At 40.4% G+C, this 14,025-nt stretch overlaps 2 protein-coding genes across 4 annotated transcripts; both read left to right on the top strand.

Moving 5' to 3' along the window:
• Nucleotides 1-111: 111 nt before the first annotated feature.
• On the top strand, nt 112-3,346 carry tp53rk (TP53 regulating kinase). The gene is made up of 2 exons (XM_038695722.1): nt 112-704; nt 2,728-3,346. The coding sequence occupies exons 1-2, from the start codon at nt 482-484 to the stop codon at nt 3,207-3,209; spliced, it is 705 nt and encodes a 234-aa protein (XP_038551650.1). The 5' UTR covers nt 112-481; the 3' UTR covers nt 3,210-3,346.
• A 2,189-nt stretch (nt 3,347-5,535) lies between these two features.
• LOC119885608 lies at nt 5,536-12,851 on the top strand. Of its 3 annotated transcripts, none has more exons than XM_038695713.1 (7): nt 5,536-6,217; nt 6,328-6,666; nt 7,714-8,046; nt 8,167-8,286; nt 9,283-9,611; nt 10,076-10,393; nt 11,702-11,871. In XM_038695713.1, exons 1-7 carry the CDS (start codon nt 6,154-6,156, stop codon nt 11,717-11,719), a joined length of 1,521 nt encoding a protein of 506 aa, XP_038551641.1. In that variant the 5' UTR covers nt 5,536-6,153; the 3' UTR covers nt 11,720-11,871. The 3 variants fall into 3 exon arrangements, with proteins under 3 accessions (XP_038551641.1, XP_038551640.1, XP_038551639.1); XM_038695712.1 differs by having other exon boundaries at nt 5,695-6,217; nt 10,096-10,393; nt 11,702-12,851; XM_038695711.1 differs by having other exon boundaries at nt 5,700-6,217; nt 9,283-9,618; nt 11,702-12,851.
• The last annotated feature ends 1,174 nt before the right edge of the window (nt 12,852-14,025 follow it).

The following is a 14,025-nucleotide window of genomic DNA, read 5'->3' as shown; positions in this document are numbered from 1 at the left end:
TTATTCATCCAACAGCAGTAGCAGTATAGTATTACCAGACTACTTTAGTAAGATTACAATTGAGTAATTTATTTTATATTATATTTTATTGTATTTAATATAGAACATTTTTCACATTTTAACTTTTGCACTGTTTATGTCTTGTCGTAGATTCTAAAGCACTTTCAAAATCCACGTTACAAAGTGTAAAACAGAAGAAACAGATCAAATAAAGAAAACATGTTTAAGGAATAAAATTGAGCTGAGAGAAAAATAAAGTCAAGAAAAATCAGGAATGGAAAGAAATATTTGTATGAGCATTGTTGAAGGGAGCCTGAGAACAATCATTTCATTGCCAATGATGGTTTCACTGTAATTGTTCTGGATAAATAAAGAACTTAAAACTTCCCTCTGTAGTTCATGTATCCATGGTGACCGCTAGGCGGCAGCTTGTAGAAGCTGAACAGAGGAAGTAGTGAGGCAGCAGAAGGCGGAAGTAAACATGGCCCAGAAGCAAAGCATGGCGGTTCCTGAGTTCCTCAGTAAAACACAGTTATTAAAACAAGGAGCAGAAGCCCGGGTGTACCGGGCAAGCTTTCTGGGAAAGCCGACTATTGTGAAAGAAAGGTTCCCGAAGCGCTACAGACACCCAGTGCTGGACGAAAAGCTGACACACCGCAGGACGGTCCAGGAGGTCCGCTCCATACTCCGCTGCCGGAGAGCAGGCAAGTTTAACAGAAGCCTTCTGTGCAGGACTCAGGACTGGACCTAATACTGTAGAGGTCTGAGTCGCCTTTATCAAGAGCGGAACACTTACTGAGCGAAAATGGTTAAATTATGTAGCTAAATTAACTTCATCTCCCGCGAGCCTTAACACAAGAGTGTGTAGTGCAGACCGTGCTGGTGTAGCGACAAAACGTGTGACCCGTCAGTAAGTGACATTAGAGGTTGACCAGTCAAATGCCTGACAGGAAGGGGAGAGGTCAACTCCGGGGCCAGATTTGTTTTTTTTCTTTCTCTCCATTTATTTATTTTGCATAATACAAAACCAACAATTCTAGCTCCTTTGAACAAAAATATAGTCCAGGACTAAGTTTAAAAAAACAAAAAACAAATAAGGCGCAAGTAACAAGTGCTATTTTAGACTTCACAAACAGCAAGAAGATATGTAAAGAACAAACAAATGATCAAAACATTAATGGAAAGAAAAAAAAAATCCATTTTAACCTCTGACAAAAGTGTATGAAGTAATATAGCCCTCTTGGAATTAATTCAGAATCAGAAATACTTTATTGATCCCCGAGGGGAAATTCTTTTGTCACAATTGCACACTTGTCAAAGGTAATTAGATAAAGAGTATATAAATATAATAGTATAAATAAAAATATAAAGACAAATATAAAGGTGTGTGGGTTTGTACAATATTTACATTATTAAGAATTATTATGGTGAACCAAAAAGGACTAGTGAATAAATGGCAGCAGAGAATATTGCACATTAATTATTAAACAGGTAATATTGGACAGAAAATAGATAATGAGGTCTACTTTAATAACTGTGTCAGACACTTAAAGGGAGGCGTTATAAAGTTTCTTATAAAGTTTATTAAATTCTTCATTGATCCATCTAAGTAGAGAGGCCGCTCTTTCAGAAAAACAGTGAAATATGGGGTGTTTAAGAATTTACATTTGTGTAAAAAATATTTTGCTAGAATTATCAGGTTGTTGTATAAAAATTCCAGTTTTCTCTCCTCCATTATAAGACCCAATCTAACATTACTATAAGTCAAGGCTGGTATGGTCAGATTACTATGTAATAGCCAATCTTGGAAATCCCAAAATAATTTAGAAATATTACAAGAGTAAAATTGTTTCTACTTCTGTATTGCAGAATACGCATTCATTAGAGTCAATGTTAAATCTTAGTCGTGAAATTTCTTTGCAGGGATATATATCACTCTTTGTTTTAAAAAGTACTTCTTTAGCTTTAGGTGGTGCAGGGAAACTGAGGTATTCACATCTAATTCTCTTAGAGGTCACAGAGGTGTATTTCTGAAATATATATTTTCTTTTAAGAGGCGATGGAAAACATTTCTTGGTTAGAGAAGATCTTAAAAACTTATGACATTTCTCATCCAAAAAAGAGCATGCTTCAATAGACAATGTGGAAAGTTGAGGTACTATTGGTGTGTATAATAAGGCACCCCTAACCATTTGAATAAGAGCACAATATTCTCTACTAGTACATATTACACTGTATTCATTCCTAAACTCATCATAGTCCAGTATGTTACCTCTGTGATCCATTAGATCCAGTTTTAAAAAAAGAAAGACTTTTTCTGTAGTGGAAAATTAAATTGAGAGAAGCACCTGGTTCCAATTAGCGTGTCAGATGAGCCACACCATGCAGTGGAAATGAGGCTAAACACCCCAAATACTCACTAGACGACTACATGTGTATTAAAAAAGCACTGTTTCCACTTGTTTGCGTAACATTTTTTAAAAATTACAGTGTAAATTAAACTATATATTTGTGACCTGTTTTTAAAGATTGAAATCTTCAGTAGGAACTAGTGGTCCTGAGACCTGAGAGCCACAGTCACAGTAGATAGCAAAATATAGAATAACATCATCCTTATCCTTTAATGCTAAAAACACAAGTTTATAGTTTCAGTGACATGCGTTTATATCTTTAGAGCTCAACATACAGTTTGTTAAATCAGTCCCCTTTAACTTGTCTTCTTCTCAGGCATATCTGCCCCTGCAGTCTATTTTGTGGACTACACATCCCACTGTATTTTCTTGGAGGACATCGTGGGTTCCTCGACTGTGCGTGACCACATCGCATCTACTCAGCAGTCTGGTTCCTGTAAGGAGCTGGAGCGGCTGGCTGAGAAGGTGGGCCAGATCCTGGCCAAAATGCACGATGAGGACGTCATCCACGGGGACCTGACCACCTCCAACATGTTGCTGAAATGGGGCCGGGAGGACGGGGAGCCAGACCTGGTCCTCATCGACTTCGGACTGAGTTACATCTCTGCTCTGCCAGAGGATAAGGGAGTGGACTTGTACGTGCTGGAGAAGGCTTTCCTCAGTACCCACCCCAACACAGAGGTGCTGTTTGAGAAGCTGCTGAAGAGCTACACAGCATCATCCAGGAAGTCGGCAGCCGTCATTAAAAAGCTTGACGAGGTTCGGTTGAGAGGGAGGAAGAGGTCGATGGTGGGATGATCCTTGCCGTGTACAGGGACAAGCCTATCAGGGACATGATGTTCCTAAAAAACAAGTTAGAATTACAAAGCTGTCAGTGTGCAGAAAGACTGTTGTATGTAAAGTATGATCAAATAAAAAAGTGTAAGAAAAAGGAAGGAAGTTTTCTCTTATGGAAGGCAGAAATAATAAAACAGAAGGACTTGGGCAGAATGACGTTGGCACAGTTTAAGCATTGTGTTTGCAAAATGCCACATGCAACGACAGACTGCATGCTGATTAGTGGGACGCAAAAAAATATATAAAAATGGTAAACAGAAATCAACTATATTCAATGGAGCAGTGCTGAGGATGTGGTTGAGTCTGATAAGCTGCTCTGCAGTCTGGTGGTGCTGCAGCGGAAACCTCTATATCACTTCCCAGAATGCAGCAGGGTGATGAGGCTGTGGTGGGGTACGTGTTCTAACCTCAGTTGTTTTAGACATTTGTGACCAGAAAATCACCAAATCAGTCCTTATGTTCCCTTTTTCCCTCATACTGTATAAATGATATGCAGCTCTATGCATTTGAGTTGCTCTGGGATTTAGCACAGATCTATGGAACAAAGAGGTTCTCTTGGACAGATGGGAGTTCACTGACTGTCAAATATATTAAGATATTCTCTTAATCACAGTAAATGGTGCAGTCATCTAAAAACAAGATTAGATGCATAACCTTGGAGTAAAGTATCTGTGTTTACTATAAATTGTAGTTGGAATATTGCACTTAAAATGTATTGAAACTCTTTACTTTAGCCCATGTACATTGGCAGTGGTTGAGGGGTTTAATATTGCATTGAAACCAGACTGTGGAAGACAGCTTACACCATCCCCGGGTTCTACACTGAATCAAGCAGAAAATGGGTGCATCACTTTGAAGCATGTCAGATGTCTGGTCACTCCTCCATTGGAGTTGTCTGGCAAAAAAGCACAATGCTTTTACCGATGGGAAATAACTGCACTGACATTTCAGGTATGCCAGAGACATTGAGCTGCATGTGTGAAAGGAATATTTTGACATTTTGGGAAATGCACTTACTCACTTTCTTGCAGATCACCGTGACGTTGCTAGGTAACGAGTGGTGACTTCAGGAAGTTACTGCACACAGCCAAGAAATAGCACAAAACCCCAATGTTACACTTTTTTGTAAATAAACAAAATGTAACATGTTAGGGAGCTTTAGAAGTGCTGGCAGGTGGATTTTACCTTTAGACAGAGTCAAGCTACCTGTTTCCCCCTGTTTCCAGTGTCTATGCTAAGCTTCATATTTACCGTACAGACATGAAAGCGATATCAATCTGAACATGTAACAAACTTTGGAAAGCTCTCCAGGGCCACAGAGTACGCAGTGTTAGACAACTGTTTTAAGTACTCTTGACTAGTAAAATGAACTATACATGTAAAATTGTTGGACTACCCTTTCAAGAGGTTGTTAAGAGACAGTTACACATGTGTGGTCTCAATACAATAGTCAGGTATCCATATGAACATTTGTTTCTTGCTGTAACCACCCCTCTTCACACTGGCTGTGAAGAGAAACCGACAGGGAACAAAATCCACAGGCATCATTCTAGGGCACAAAAAAGTTTTTTCTGAACATCATATGAGGCTTCAGTAGTCTTGACTTAAACAAATCAAGTGGTTATCTTCTAAAGTTACAAACATTTTAGATATAAATTCCCTCTGTATTTCCCTGCATGCAAGCAACAAAAACTATTTCAATGTAGCATGTGAACCTGGCCATTTCCTAAGTCATGATGTTTTGGGTATTTTAAAAAAATTAGTTCTTCTTCTACTTTCCAGGCAGCCACTGGTTTCTATTTATTGCAGTATTGTAGAAAAGTCAATACGTCTTGCCCCTCACAGAGAACATCATCTTTGTTTTTGTTGAGTTGTGTTACCATTGCATGGTAATACGTACACTGCAGACTCTGTTTGGACTTACCTACATTTCTAAACCACAGATGGTTAAGATGCATACCAGAAACTGTTACTGGTAATAAAGGCTAAAAATGGCTAAAAATAATGAGACTGTAAATAAAGATGGACGACATGATGGCTCTCCAAAACTGAATCCAAAACATCTCGGTCCCCCATGGTTGGCTGCAGTATAAATCATGAACTCTGCCCCCTCCATGTTAGTGGACAGGACATGGGCCGAACTACAAAATCCACTCAAATACATTTGTCCCAATTCCCAAAGATGGTTTCTGTCCTTTTAGCTATCTATGGGGTTAGAACAGTCTATAGGAGTATTCACAAACAAATGTAAAAATACATAAACACAAAATGATTTAGATCTGTAACCCTGTATCTGTAAATCTGTGTGCGTGCCTCTAATTTACAACTCCTTTATCATCATTTGTACATCAACTTAAAATTTTCTATGGAAATATATCTCCACCTATTTGTGTGAATCCATTTCAGACTGTTCTTCCGCACCATTTGTCACTAAAAAATCACAAGTGCAGGGAAGACCAAGGCTTTTCAGTAGATGGCGGCAATGCAACATTTATGGACGCTAACGAAACACAAAGCTGAAATGGCTGCCAAAAAGGCACTGAGGAGTTGCCAGTATTAAACAACTGTGATACATGTAGATGATTCATCGTGGTGACAATAGTGTATTATATTATTGACTCAATGTGCTACTGGGAGTCCCATTAGATAGTGATCTTTCAGCACGTTTGTCTGCAGAGTGGCATGCAGGAGGTGGCAGCCACAGGTTTAAAGTCCAGGCGGAGGTGCAACAAGTCATGAGTAGCTAGGGAAATGTTTAACAACCAAGCCCAACTCTACAAGTTCAGTTACACAACCTCCACGTGAGTCCAGGGAAACTAAAATGTGGGAACTGCCTGGCCGAGACAGGTGCGCCAGTGTTTGCTTTCACTTCATCATGTACTGATGACCTGACATCTGAGTCCAAATGGAGCACCTACAGAATCTGAAAATTATGATTAAAGTCATGGTTATTGTTTTGCACTGTAGAGGTAAGTGTCAAGCATTGTTTTTTTCTTGTTTCAGCATCAAATTGTAAAGAAAGCTTGGTGTTTGTCTTTTGCAAACTTCACTGATCGTGATCCCTTCCATATGTTTCCAGATTCCTCAGCTGACATGACAAGGAAGCTCAGTGTGTTGGTGGGCACAGACGTGACTCTCAGCTGCCTGTTTGATAAACTGTCCAAGCTTGCAGAGTGGAGCACTCTCACGATTGAGTGGAACATGCTGGATAGGCATGCAGAGAAGAGCATCGTATACACTTTCGAGGATGGTAAAGCGCACGGGAACAGAGATGGCTCTGTGGTGGATACAATGCGGTTGCTAGAAAGCGATGCATCCCTGCAACTTCGTAATGTGACTGTGGGAGATGAAGGGTTGTACACTTGCAGAATCATCACACCTGTGGTCTACATAGAGACCACTTCACTGGAAGTGCTGGGTATTTCTCCGTTTCTACTCTAATCTGTGTCACATATCTGGATTTAGAAACTACTCAACATGAACTGATCACTGTCAGAGATGTAGAAAGATCTGTTCCCTAACCAGCATAAAAAATACAATAAAGTTACAGGAAATATAGGAAATGAAATTTTATGGAAATCTGAGAGGTCAAACAAACACACTGTTAGACTGTCCATTTTTCATGTCTTAGATGATTTTTTCCATTTGCAGTGATTTTTGTTGCATGTCAAATTTTTGGTAGAGAAGTACAAGTGTGCCACCAGAATACTCTTTACTGTTGAATTATAACTTAATGTTTGATGATAATTCATACCGGTTATGTGTTGCAGAGCTCCAGTTGTTGTTGTGCTGTTCGGGGGTTTTTAAACTAAATTTAATTTTAAGGCTGCACTGCTTACATGTCCATAAATTAAAGGAACAGCATTTTGGGGAAATATGCTTATATGCCTTCTTGCTAAGAGTTACATGAGGTAAATATGAAGCTACAGTTATCAGCGGGTTAGCGCCGTCTAAAGGTAACAAAATCCACCTTCCACAGCTTTCAAAGTTTCGCCTTGTTTCCAGTCTTTATGCTAAGCTAAGCTAACCAGCTGCTGGCTGTAGTGTAATTCAAAAGTCAAATAAGCACATTTTCCAAAATGTTTAAGCAGCAAGCTTTAATCAGAATACTGACATATTATCACGGTATAAACTTTTGGCTAATGTATTAGCAAACTGTTGCTTATTTTAAACAGGAAGTTGTGTTTCTGTCCACCTTATGAATGCAAACCCAATATTCACATTACACCAACTCCTGAAGTATGTGGAAGTATCTGGCTCTTGAGCTGATATTATGGCCACCAAAGTTAGCCAGTCACTGCTGTGACATCCTTGATTCAGCTGTGGCCGAAAAAGCAACAATCAAAAGCAAAGTTGTCAGCAGCAGTTTTTATATGGTGCATGAATGCATGTTGTTGAATTCAGGAAGTAACACCCAACCAAAAAAACCCAAACTACAAATGTACTGTTTTTGATCTCTCCCCAGCTCGGCCTTCACTGTTGCTTCCTGAAAAGGCAGCAGTGACAGAGGGGGAGGAGAAGACGATACAGTGTGATATCACAGGTTTCTATCCAGAGAAGCTGGCCGTAACATGGCACATCCAAAATGGTTCCCACACTGTCCCCGCAGGTGCAAGCCACCTCTTCCGCGTCTGCACCGAAATGGCCATTCACAATCCAGATGACACCTACAGCATTCGCAGTGGCATCACAGTGCACTCCTCAGCAGTGAGGGATGGAGAGATGTGCATCATCTGCCAGGTGGAGCACCAGACCTACACCCAGCCATACAACAGATCTGTTAAACTGACTGTTCAAGGTGGGATTTCATTTTTATTTTTCATTCTTTAAACTCTGAGTTTAAATCATTACCTATACTGAATTATATACTGCATATACTAGATGTTATATGGATCTCTCTGATCCCTTTCCCCTGCAGCTCCAGCACAGCCCCTTTACAGTGCTGTCACACTGATATCCGTCACCAGTGTCATCAGTTTGCTGCTGGTCACCCTTGTTATTGGCAGCACTTTGCTTCTCTACAGGCATTTCTTTGAAGGTACGTCTCACAAAAGTTGTCTATGGAAAGATCTGAAACTGAAACCATTACAATGCAACAATTTCATCTACATTATTTATTCATATATATTAACAGTTATTATTACTGATAGTTAGTTTAACAGTAGTAGTACCTATAGTTGTAGCAGAGGTATAATGTTGCTAAGTATATTTACATCTTGTCTTATAAGTCTTATTGCTGACCTCCAGTAGTTCAGCTTGCTAATGTGATGTAGAGGTGTACTGCAGGACCCCATCACATCACTGGTGGGTGTGGTTATGGGTGCAACAAAGCACACTTCTGTCCACTTGCCCAGCCAGCATCGCTGCTGGGTCTGGCTGGGTGTAGGTGATTCAGAGGTGAGTAGCGTGTTTGGCCCTCCTATGCTCCTGATGAGACGGCAGATGGTGTCCTGGGGGATCTCCTCCCAGACCTGGATCTAGCGACAGTCTGTGGCGCTACTTGGCGGCATCGTCAAGAAACTACAGAACAATCAGTCTCTCCTTTTTGGGGGTTGTCTTGCTGTTGCTTCTCCAGTGCACCTGTTGTCACTTTCATTTGCACCAAAAAAAGTGACACTGTTTCACAATCGCTTATGCTTCTAACTGGACAGATTGATATCCCTGAAGTTTAATCAACATGATGTTATACAGTAATGATTAAATGTTTCGTATTTTTTTGAGCAGTGTATATTGCATGTCCTGTGTGCTTGTGTGCATCCTCCTGCATGTGCTAATATGATAGAAAAAAAATAGGGACCCCATAAAAACACAGTTCAAACAACAAGATATTCCCTTATTTGTTCAGATGATGGTAGTACTTCATTTTCTGTAGACATAACTGAGCGATATCAAGATCTGTTGACTGTGAAGGCCTTTGATTTGTCACCTGTATAATGCATAGCTCAAGTTTGACTCATAATCAGAAGGAAGAGGAAACACTTTGATTGATTGATTTTCATTGTGCAACGACATGCATTTCTATCTGTCGCCACAGCTCCGCCAAGTGTTTCTGAAATCAGCCAGCCCAGCATCATATATGCTCAGGTGCCTTCAGACCTCAAATGCACCATCCACGGAGCAAGCCAGCGGGAGCTCAAAGTGAAATGGTTGAGATTAAGAAGCCGTGCAGACTCAGCGGTCCAGTCCGAATCTGTTTCTCTGTTGGTCAGTGAGGATCTGAGTGAGCAGGCTTGTCTCCAGTCAGATGACAGACACCACACATCTGTCCTGACTGTGTGTCTGACTGTCGCTGAAGACCTGACCAAATACCGGTGCGTGGTGCTGTGCAGGGGCAAGAGCTTCAGCAGAGAGACCACAGTCCAGGTAAAAGGTGAGCAACTGTAGCTCCAAGAGCACATCATAGTTTTTTGAAACAATTAGAAGAGATCACACGATGTTGGTCAGTCTGTCCGACTGTCCAAGTAAGATATTTGACAGCTGCCATTAAATGTGTTATATGCATGGTCCCCAGAGGATGATTCCTAATGATTTGGACTTTGGTCCATGGTAAGGTATCTTGAAAACTATCCATCAGATTTCCTTTCCTTTGCTGTAAAGTCCTCAGAGTAGGAATCGTCATGTGTTTTGGCGACCCCTTAACCTTTTATAGTTTCACCATCAGCCCATATTTTCCACTAAACCCTCATGATTTTCCTGACCTTATGGACTCATAATATATTTATTACAAGCAATGAATTTTATTGTTATTATTAGTCCCTGTGAATGACTCTTACATGGTTTAAAACAACTTACCTCTCCTTTCACCACACACACTCACACACCTCCAGTGGAGCCGTCTTTCCTCCAGATCTCCAGTATCCCTCAGATCCCCAAGGTGGAGAAGCTGCTGGTTCTCTGCTGTCGGGTGGAGAACTTCTACCCCCAGCACGTGGACCTGGAGTGGTCCAGGAACGACGGAGAGCAGGTCCACACCGTCACAAACTTCGGACCCTTCTCTGACCACAACAGTCTGTACAGCGTGTGGAGTGAAATTCAGCTTGTTATGGCCAGAGAGGACGAGAGGGCCGTCTACACCTGCCGTGTTTACCACTCCAGCTTCCCTCCACTGGGCTACAAAGATGTCCTGTACCACATCAACACTCAAGGTAGCAGAACCAAATGTTTTCTTCAAGTACTGTACTTTCTTTGGGGCGGCTGTGGCTCAGGAGGTAGAGCGTGTTGGCCGTTAATCGGAAGGTCGGCGGTTCAATCCCTGGCTCCCCTAGTTGCGTGTCGAAGTGTCCTTGGGCAAGATACTGAACCCCGAATTGCCCCTGGCGGCTATTCCGCCAGCGTATGAATGAGTGTGAATGTTAGTTTCTGTTGCAGAGCACTTAGGCTCAGTGTATGAATGTGTGTGACTGGTGAATGCAGATGTAAAAGCGCTTTGAGTGGTCGAAAAGACTAGAAAGGCGCTATACAAGTACAGAGCATTTACAAGTACCTAGATAATCATTTGGAGTAAATCTGTAACTGTATTGCATTTTTAACTGAACATCATTTAGCAGGGTTTCTCCACATCTAGCAAACTTTGGATCTAAAAATGATTACCTACTATAAGGTCCAAGGTTCACTCACTGCAAGTCACTTGGTTTTGGCAATTTAATTATTTGAAATTTTTTCAGGGAGTACAACACCAGGTGGATCCTGCATGGTTATATAATTCTGAAGCTCTGTCATGTGTCAAATCTAGTTTTACGACCTGAATTGTTTTAGTTTTTTAGGATAATTTTATGTTTGACTTTTTTACAATAAAACAAAGACTCACAATAGGCTTTAGTATAAGCATAAACAATATGTAAATTGTAAAGCTACGAGTAGAGGAAAAGTCAGCTAGCCACCAGGCTGCAGTGTAAATGCCATAGACTGAAGCTAATAATGGTGACCAGCAAGTTGTAGCAGTTATAACCCCTTCATCTCAGCCCGAGCTGAAGTAAACATCACAGCCTGCTGAGAGGGAGGAAAAGGGGGGCACCAGTGAAGGAAAGGGTGCGTTGGATTTATAACACAAGACAAAACGAGTGTTTTGAAAAACAGCATGCGGCACAATAATTGTTTTATAATAATATATTTTTAGTTTTATAATTATTATTATTAATTATTATTATCAAATTACTATAAGCTGACAGACTTGGGGTGGTAGCTGGAGGGTTAATAGGGGCCTAAAGCAAATCTTTGCCGCAGGGACCCACAATAGGGTAACGTATAATGTGCTCAAGATAATCTCAGGTTATTGTGGTCATACTTTTGTATTAATCATTCTTATGTAACTTTACTCATGTATGCAATGTATGTAACAGTACATGTTAGATGATCCCTGCACAGTTGAAATCATAAGCCTCTGCAAAATGTTGTATGAACAGAGCAAATCCTTCACATCCACCCATACTTGTATTCCATGTGCCTTGGAACAGGAACTCCTCCTAATGTAATGTTCATCAACTGTGAACCGAGGTGTCCTCTGTTGAATGAAGAGTTAACACTGCACCTGTGCATCAAAGACTTCTGTCCTGAAGACGTGTCAGTGACTTGGACTAAAGATGGAGAGACGATTCATTCCGGTGTCTTCAACACTCCCCCGAGCCTGAACATCAACGGCCTCTACTCCATTTTCAGTTTTCTAAAACTCACTCCCAACAATGACGACCGGGGCTCAAAGCTCAGGTGCCGGGTGGTCCACAGTGCCCAGAGGGAGCCTGAGGAGAGACTCTTTACACTGCAGCTGACTGACGGCTGCTGATGTCCTCATTGGGTAAACTGATTCTGCAAAACCCATTGTGGCATGCCCATCCTATACCACATTAATGTACTTCCAGGTACACGACTTTCTTCATATACATTAGAAATGAGACCAAACTTCATAAAACCCTTGGTAATTATTAGTCCTTGCGATTACAGATTCAAAAACATGTCTATGATATTCCATTATTTTAACCATTCATCAAAAACAGGCTTTGTCTGACTCTGGAGAACAATCCTTGAAGCGCCAATAAAGCCAATTATTACTATTGTTATTGTTACTATTACCATTTCCTAATACTTTTCTATGATGTTTCTTGGAAATAAATAAGAAATTTGGTAAGAATTTGGGAAAATAGGACTTTCCTTGAAAAACCTGCTTTATCTACATTGTGTGCTAGCTTCTAGGTAAACTGCATGTTTCAGCTGATCAGCTGTGCACTGACTGGAGTTTGTACTAATTAATTATTCTATTATCCATATCATCAGTAAACCATGTCTTAAAAAAATATCAGAAAATTAGAATTGGAAAAATTACAGACTTGCAAAAAATTGCATGTTACCAGTGTTTGTACAGTTTTTATGTGTTTGTGGTGAATTTTCTAAAATGCAAAAAAGGTTGTAGGAAAATGTTTCACTCACTTCTCAGTAAGATATTAGATGATATGATATATTTGGATTGAGTATGGAGGAAAAACACACGTCCTCAAGGTTACTACTACATGCTAATGAGAAGCCCAAAGGTTCAGTATGAAAACAATGTATTAATGGTTTACATTCAGTGTTTTTAATTGCTGGAAAAATAAACTACTTTGCTTGTCTGATTACATATTAACTGTACAATTTAGCAACGCACCGTCTTCCTTCCTCCCTGTAATTTTACTCCACCCAATTTATTTGATAGCTTTAGTAACTAGTTGTCTACAAATTAAGGTTTTACAATTAAAACACATGATGAATTTAGTGATTACTTTTGATACTTTAAACATCCAGTGAGTCAGTTTATCCTGAGCGCTTGCAAAGGGAGGGGTGAGCAGTGACTGAGCCATTAGGTGTGTTTGACTTCATGTGGCGCTCTGCAGCACTGACTTAACGTGATGCATGCTGGACTTAAAATACACCATGATGGTTAGAAATGTCCGGCGGCTGCAGTTTCTTTTCTCCGAAAAGTTGGAACCACACTTTTTCCTAGTCTCGCAGAATTTTACTTTGGAAATGCTGCGAGACCAGTCGTTGATCTCAACTCACAGTAAGCTCACACAAGTAGATTGTGTCCGACTTGACGGCGCCATTTTTATTCCCCTCCCCTGCAGTTGCCTGCAGCTCATGTTAAACTATCAAGTCAGCGAAAGTTAAGCCGCAATCATCTTGAATGCACCTATTAGGGTTCAGCCTGTAAGTTTTAGTACCATCTAGTGGTGAGGGTTGCAAATAGCAACTAGGTGCTCCTCGGATGGGCCCATTTCCCAAACTGTTTCTTAAGTCGGAATGTGGAACCGACATGGATTTTCATAATAAACCAGTCAACTACTACTACTAACGTTACTTCTTCTTCTTCTTTGTACCTATTCAACGTACTGACAAAATGCGCTCTGTAGCGCTGTTTGTCCGTTTTGGGCTACGGTAGAAACATGGCGGCACAACATAGCGACGTCCATGTAAGGGGACCCGCGGTGTCTGTAGATAGAAATGTAATAAGGTAATAAAAATGGTTCATCATGCAAGAAATTTATACAGCACTGAAAACATAGTTATGGATCTGATATTGCATTTCTGTCAATAAATCCTGATACACTGACCTTAAAGTTCCTTTTTGCAAATAATACAATAAAATAATACTTGTTTACTTTCAGTTTAATGCAAGTATTTAAGTACTAATACATGAAAGGTTTAGCATTGCACTCCTATAACATCAACCAGTTGATTCAGAGTTTCAGGTGGGTTCTGTTAAATGGATTAGACTGCTTTTCTAACTCAATCCATCCTTGGCTTATTTGAG

The sequence above is a fragment of the Micropterus salmoides genome, unplaced genomic scaffold (assembly GCF_014851395.1).
Source record: "Micropterus salmoides isolate LMB-PRFRI ecotype aquatic unplaced genomic scaffold, ASM1485139v1 Ms_hic_scaffold_4, whole genome shotgun sequence".
Classification (NCBI taxonomy): Eukaryota; Metazoa; Chordata; class Actinopteri; order Centrarchiformes; family Centrarchidae; genus Micropterus; species Micropterus salmoides.
Note: the sequence above shows the minus strand (reverse complement) of the source record. Positions and strands in the feature narration are given on the sequence as shown.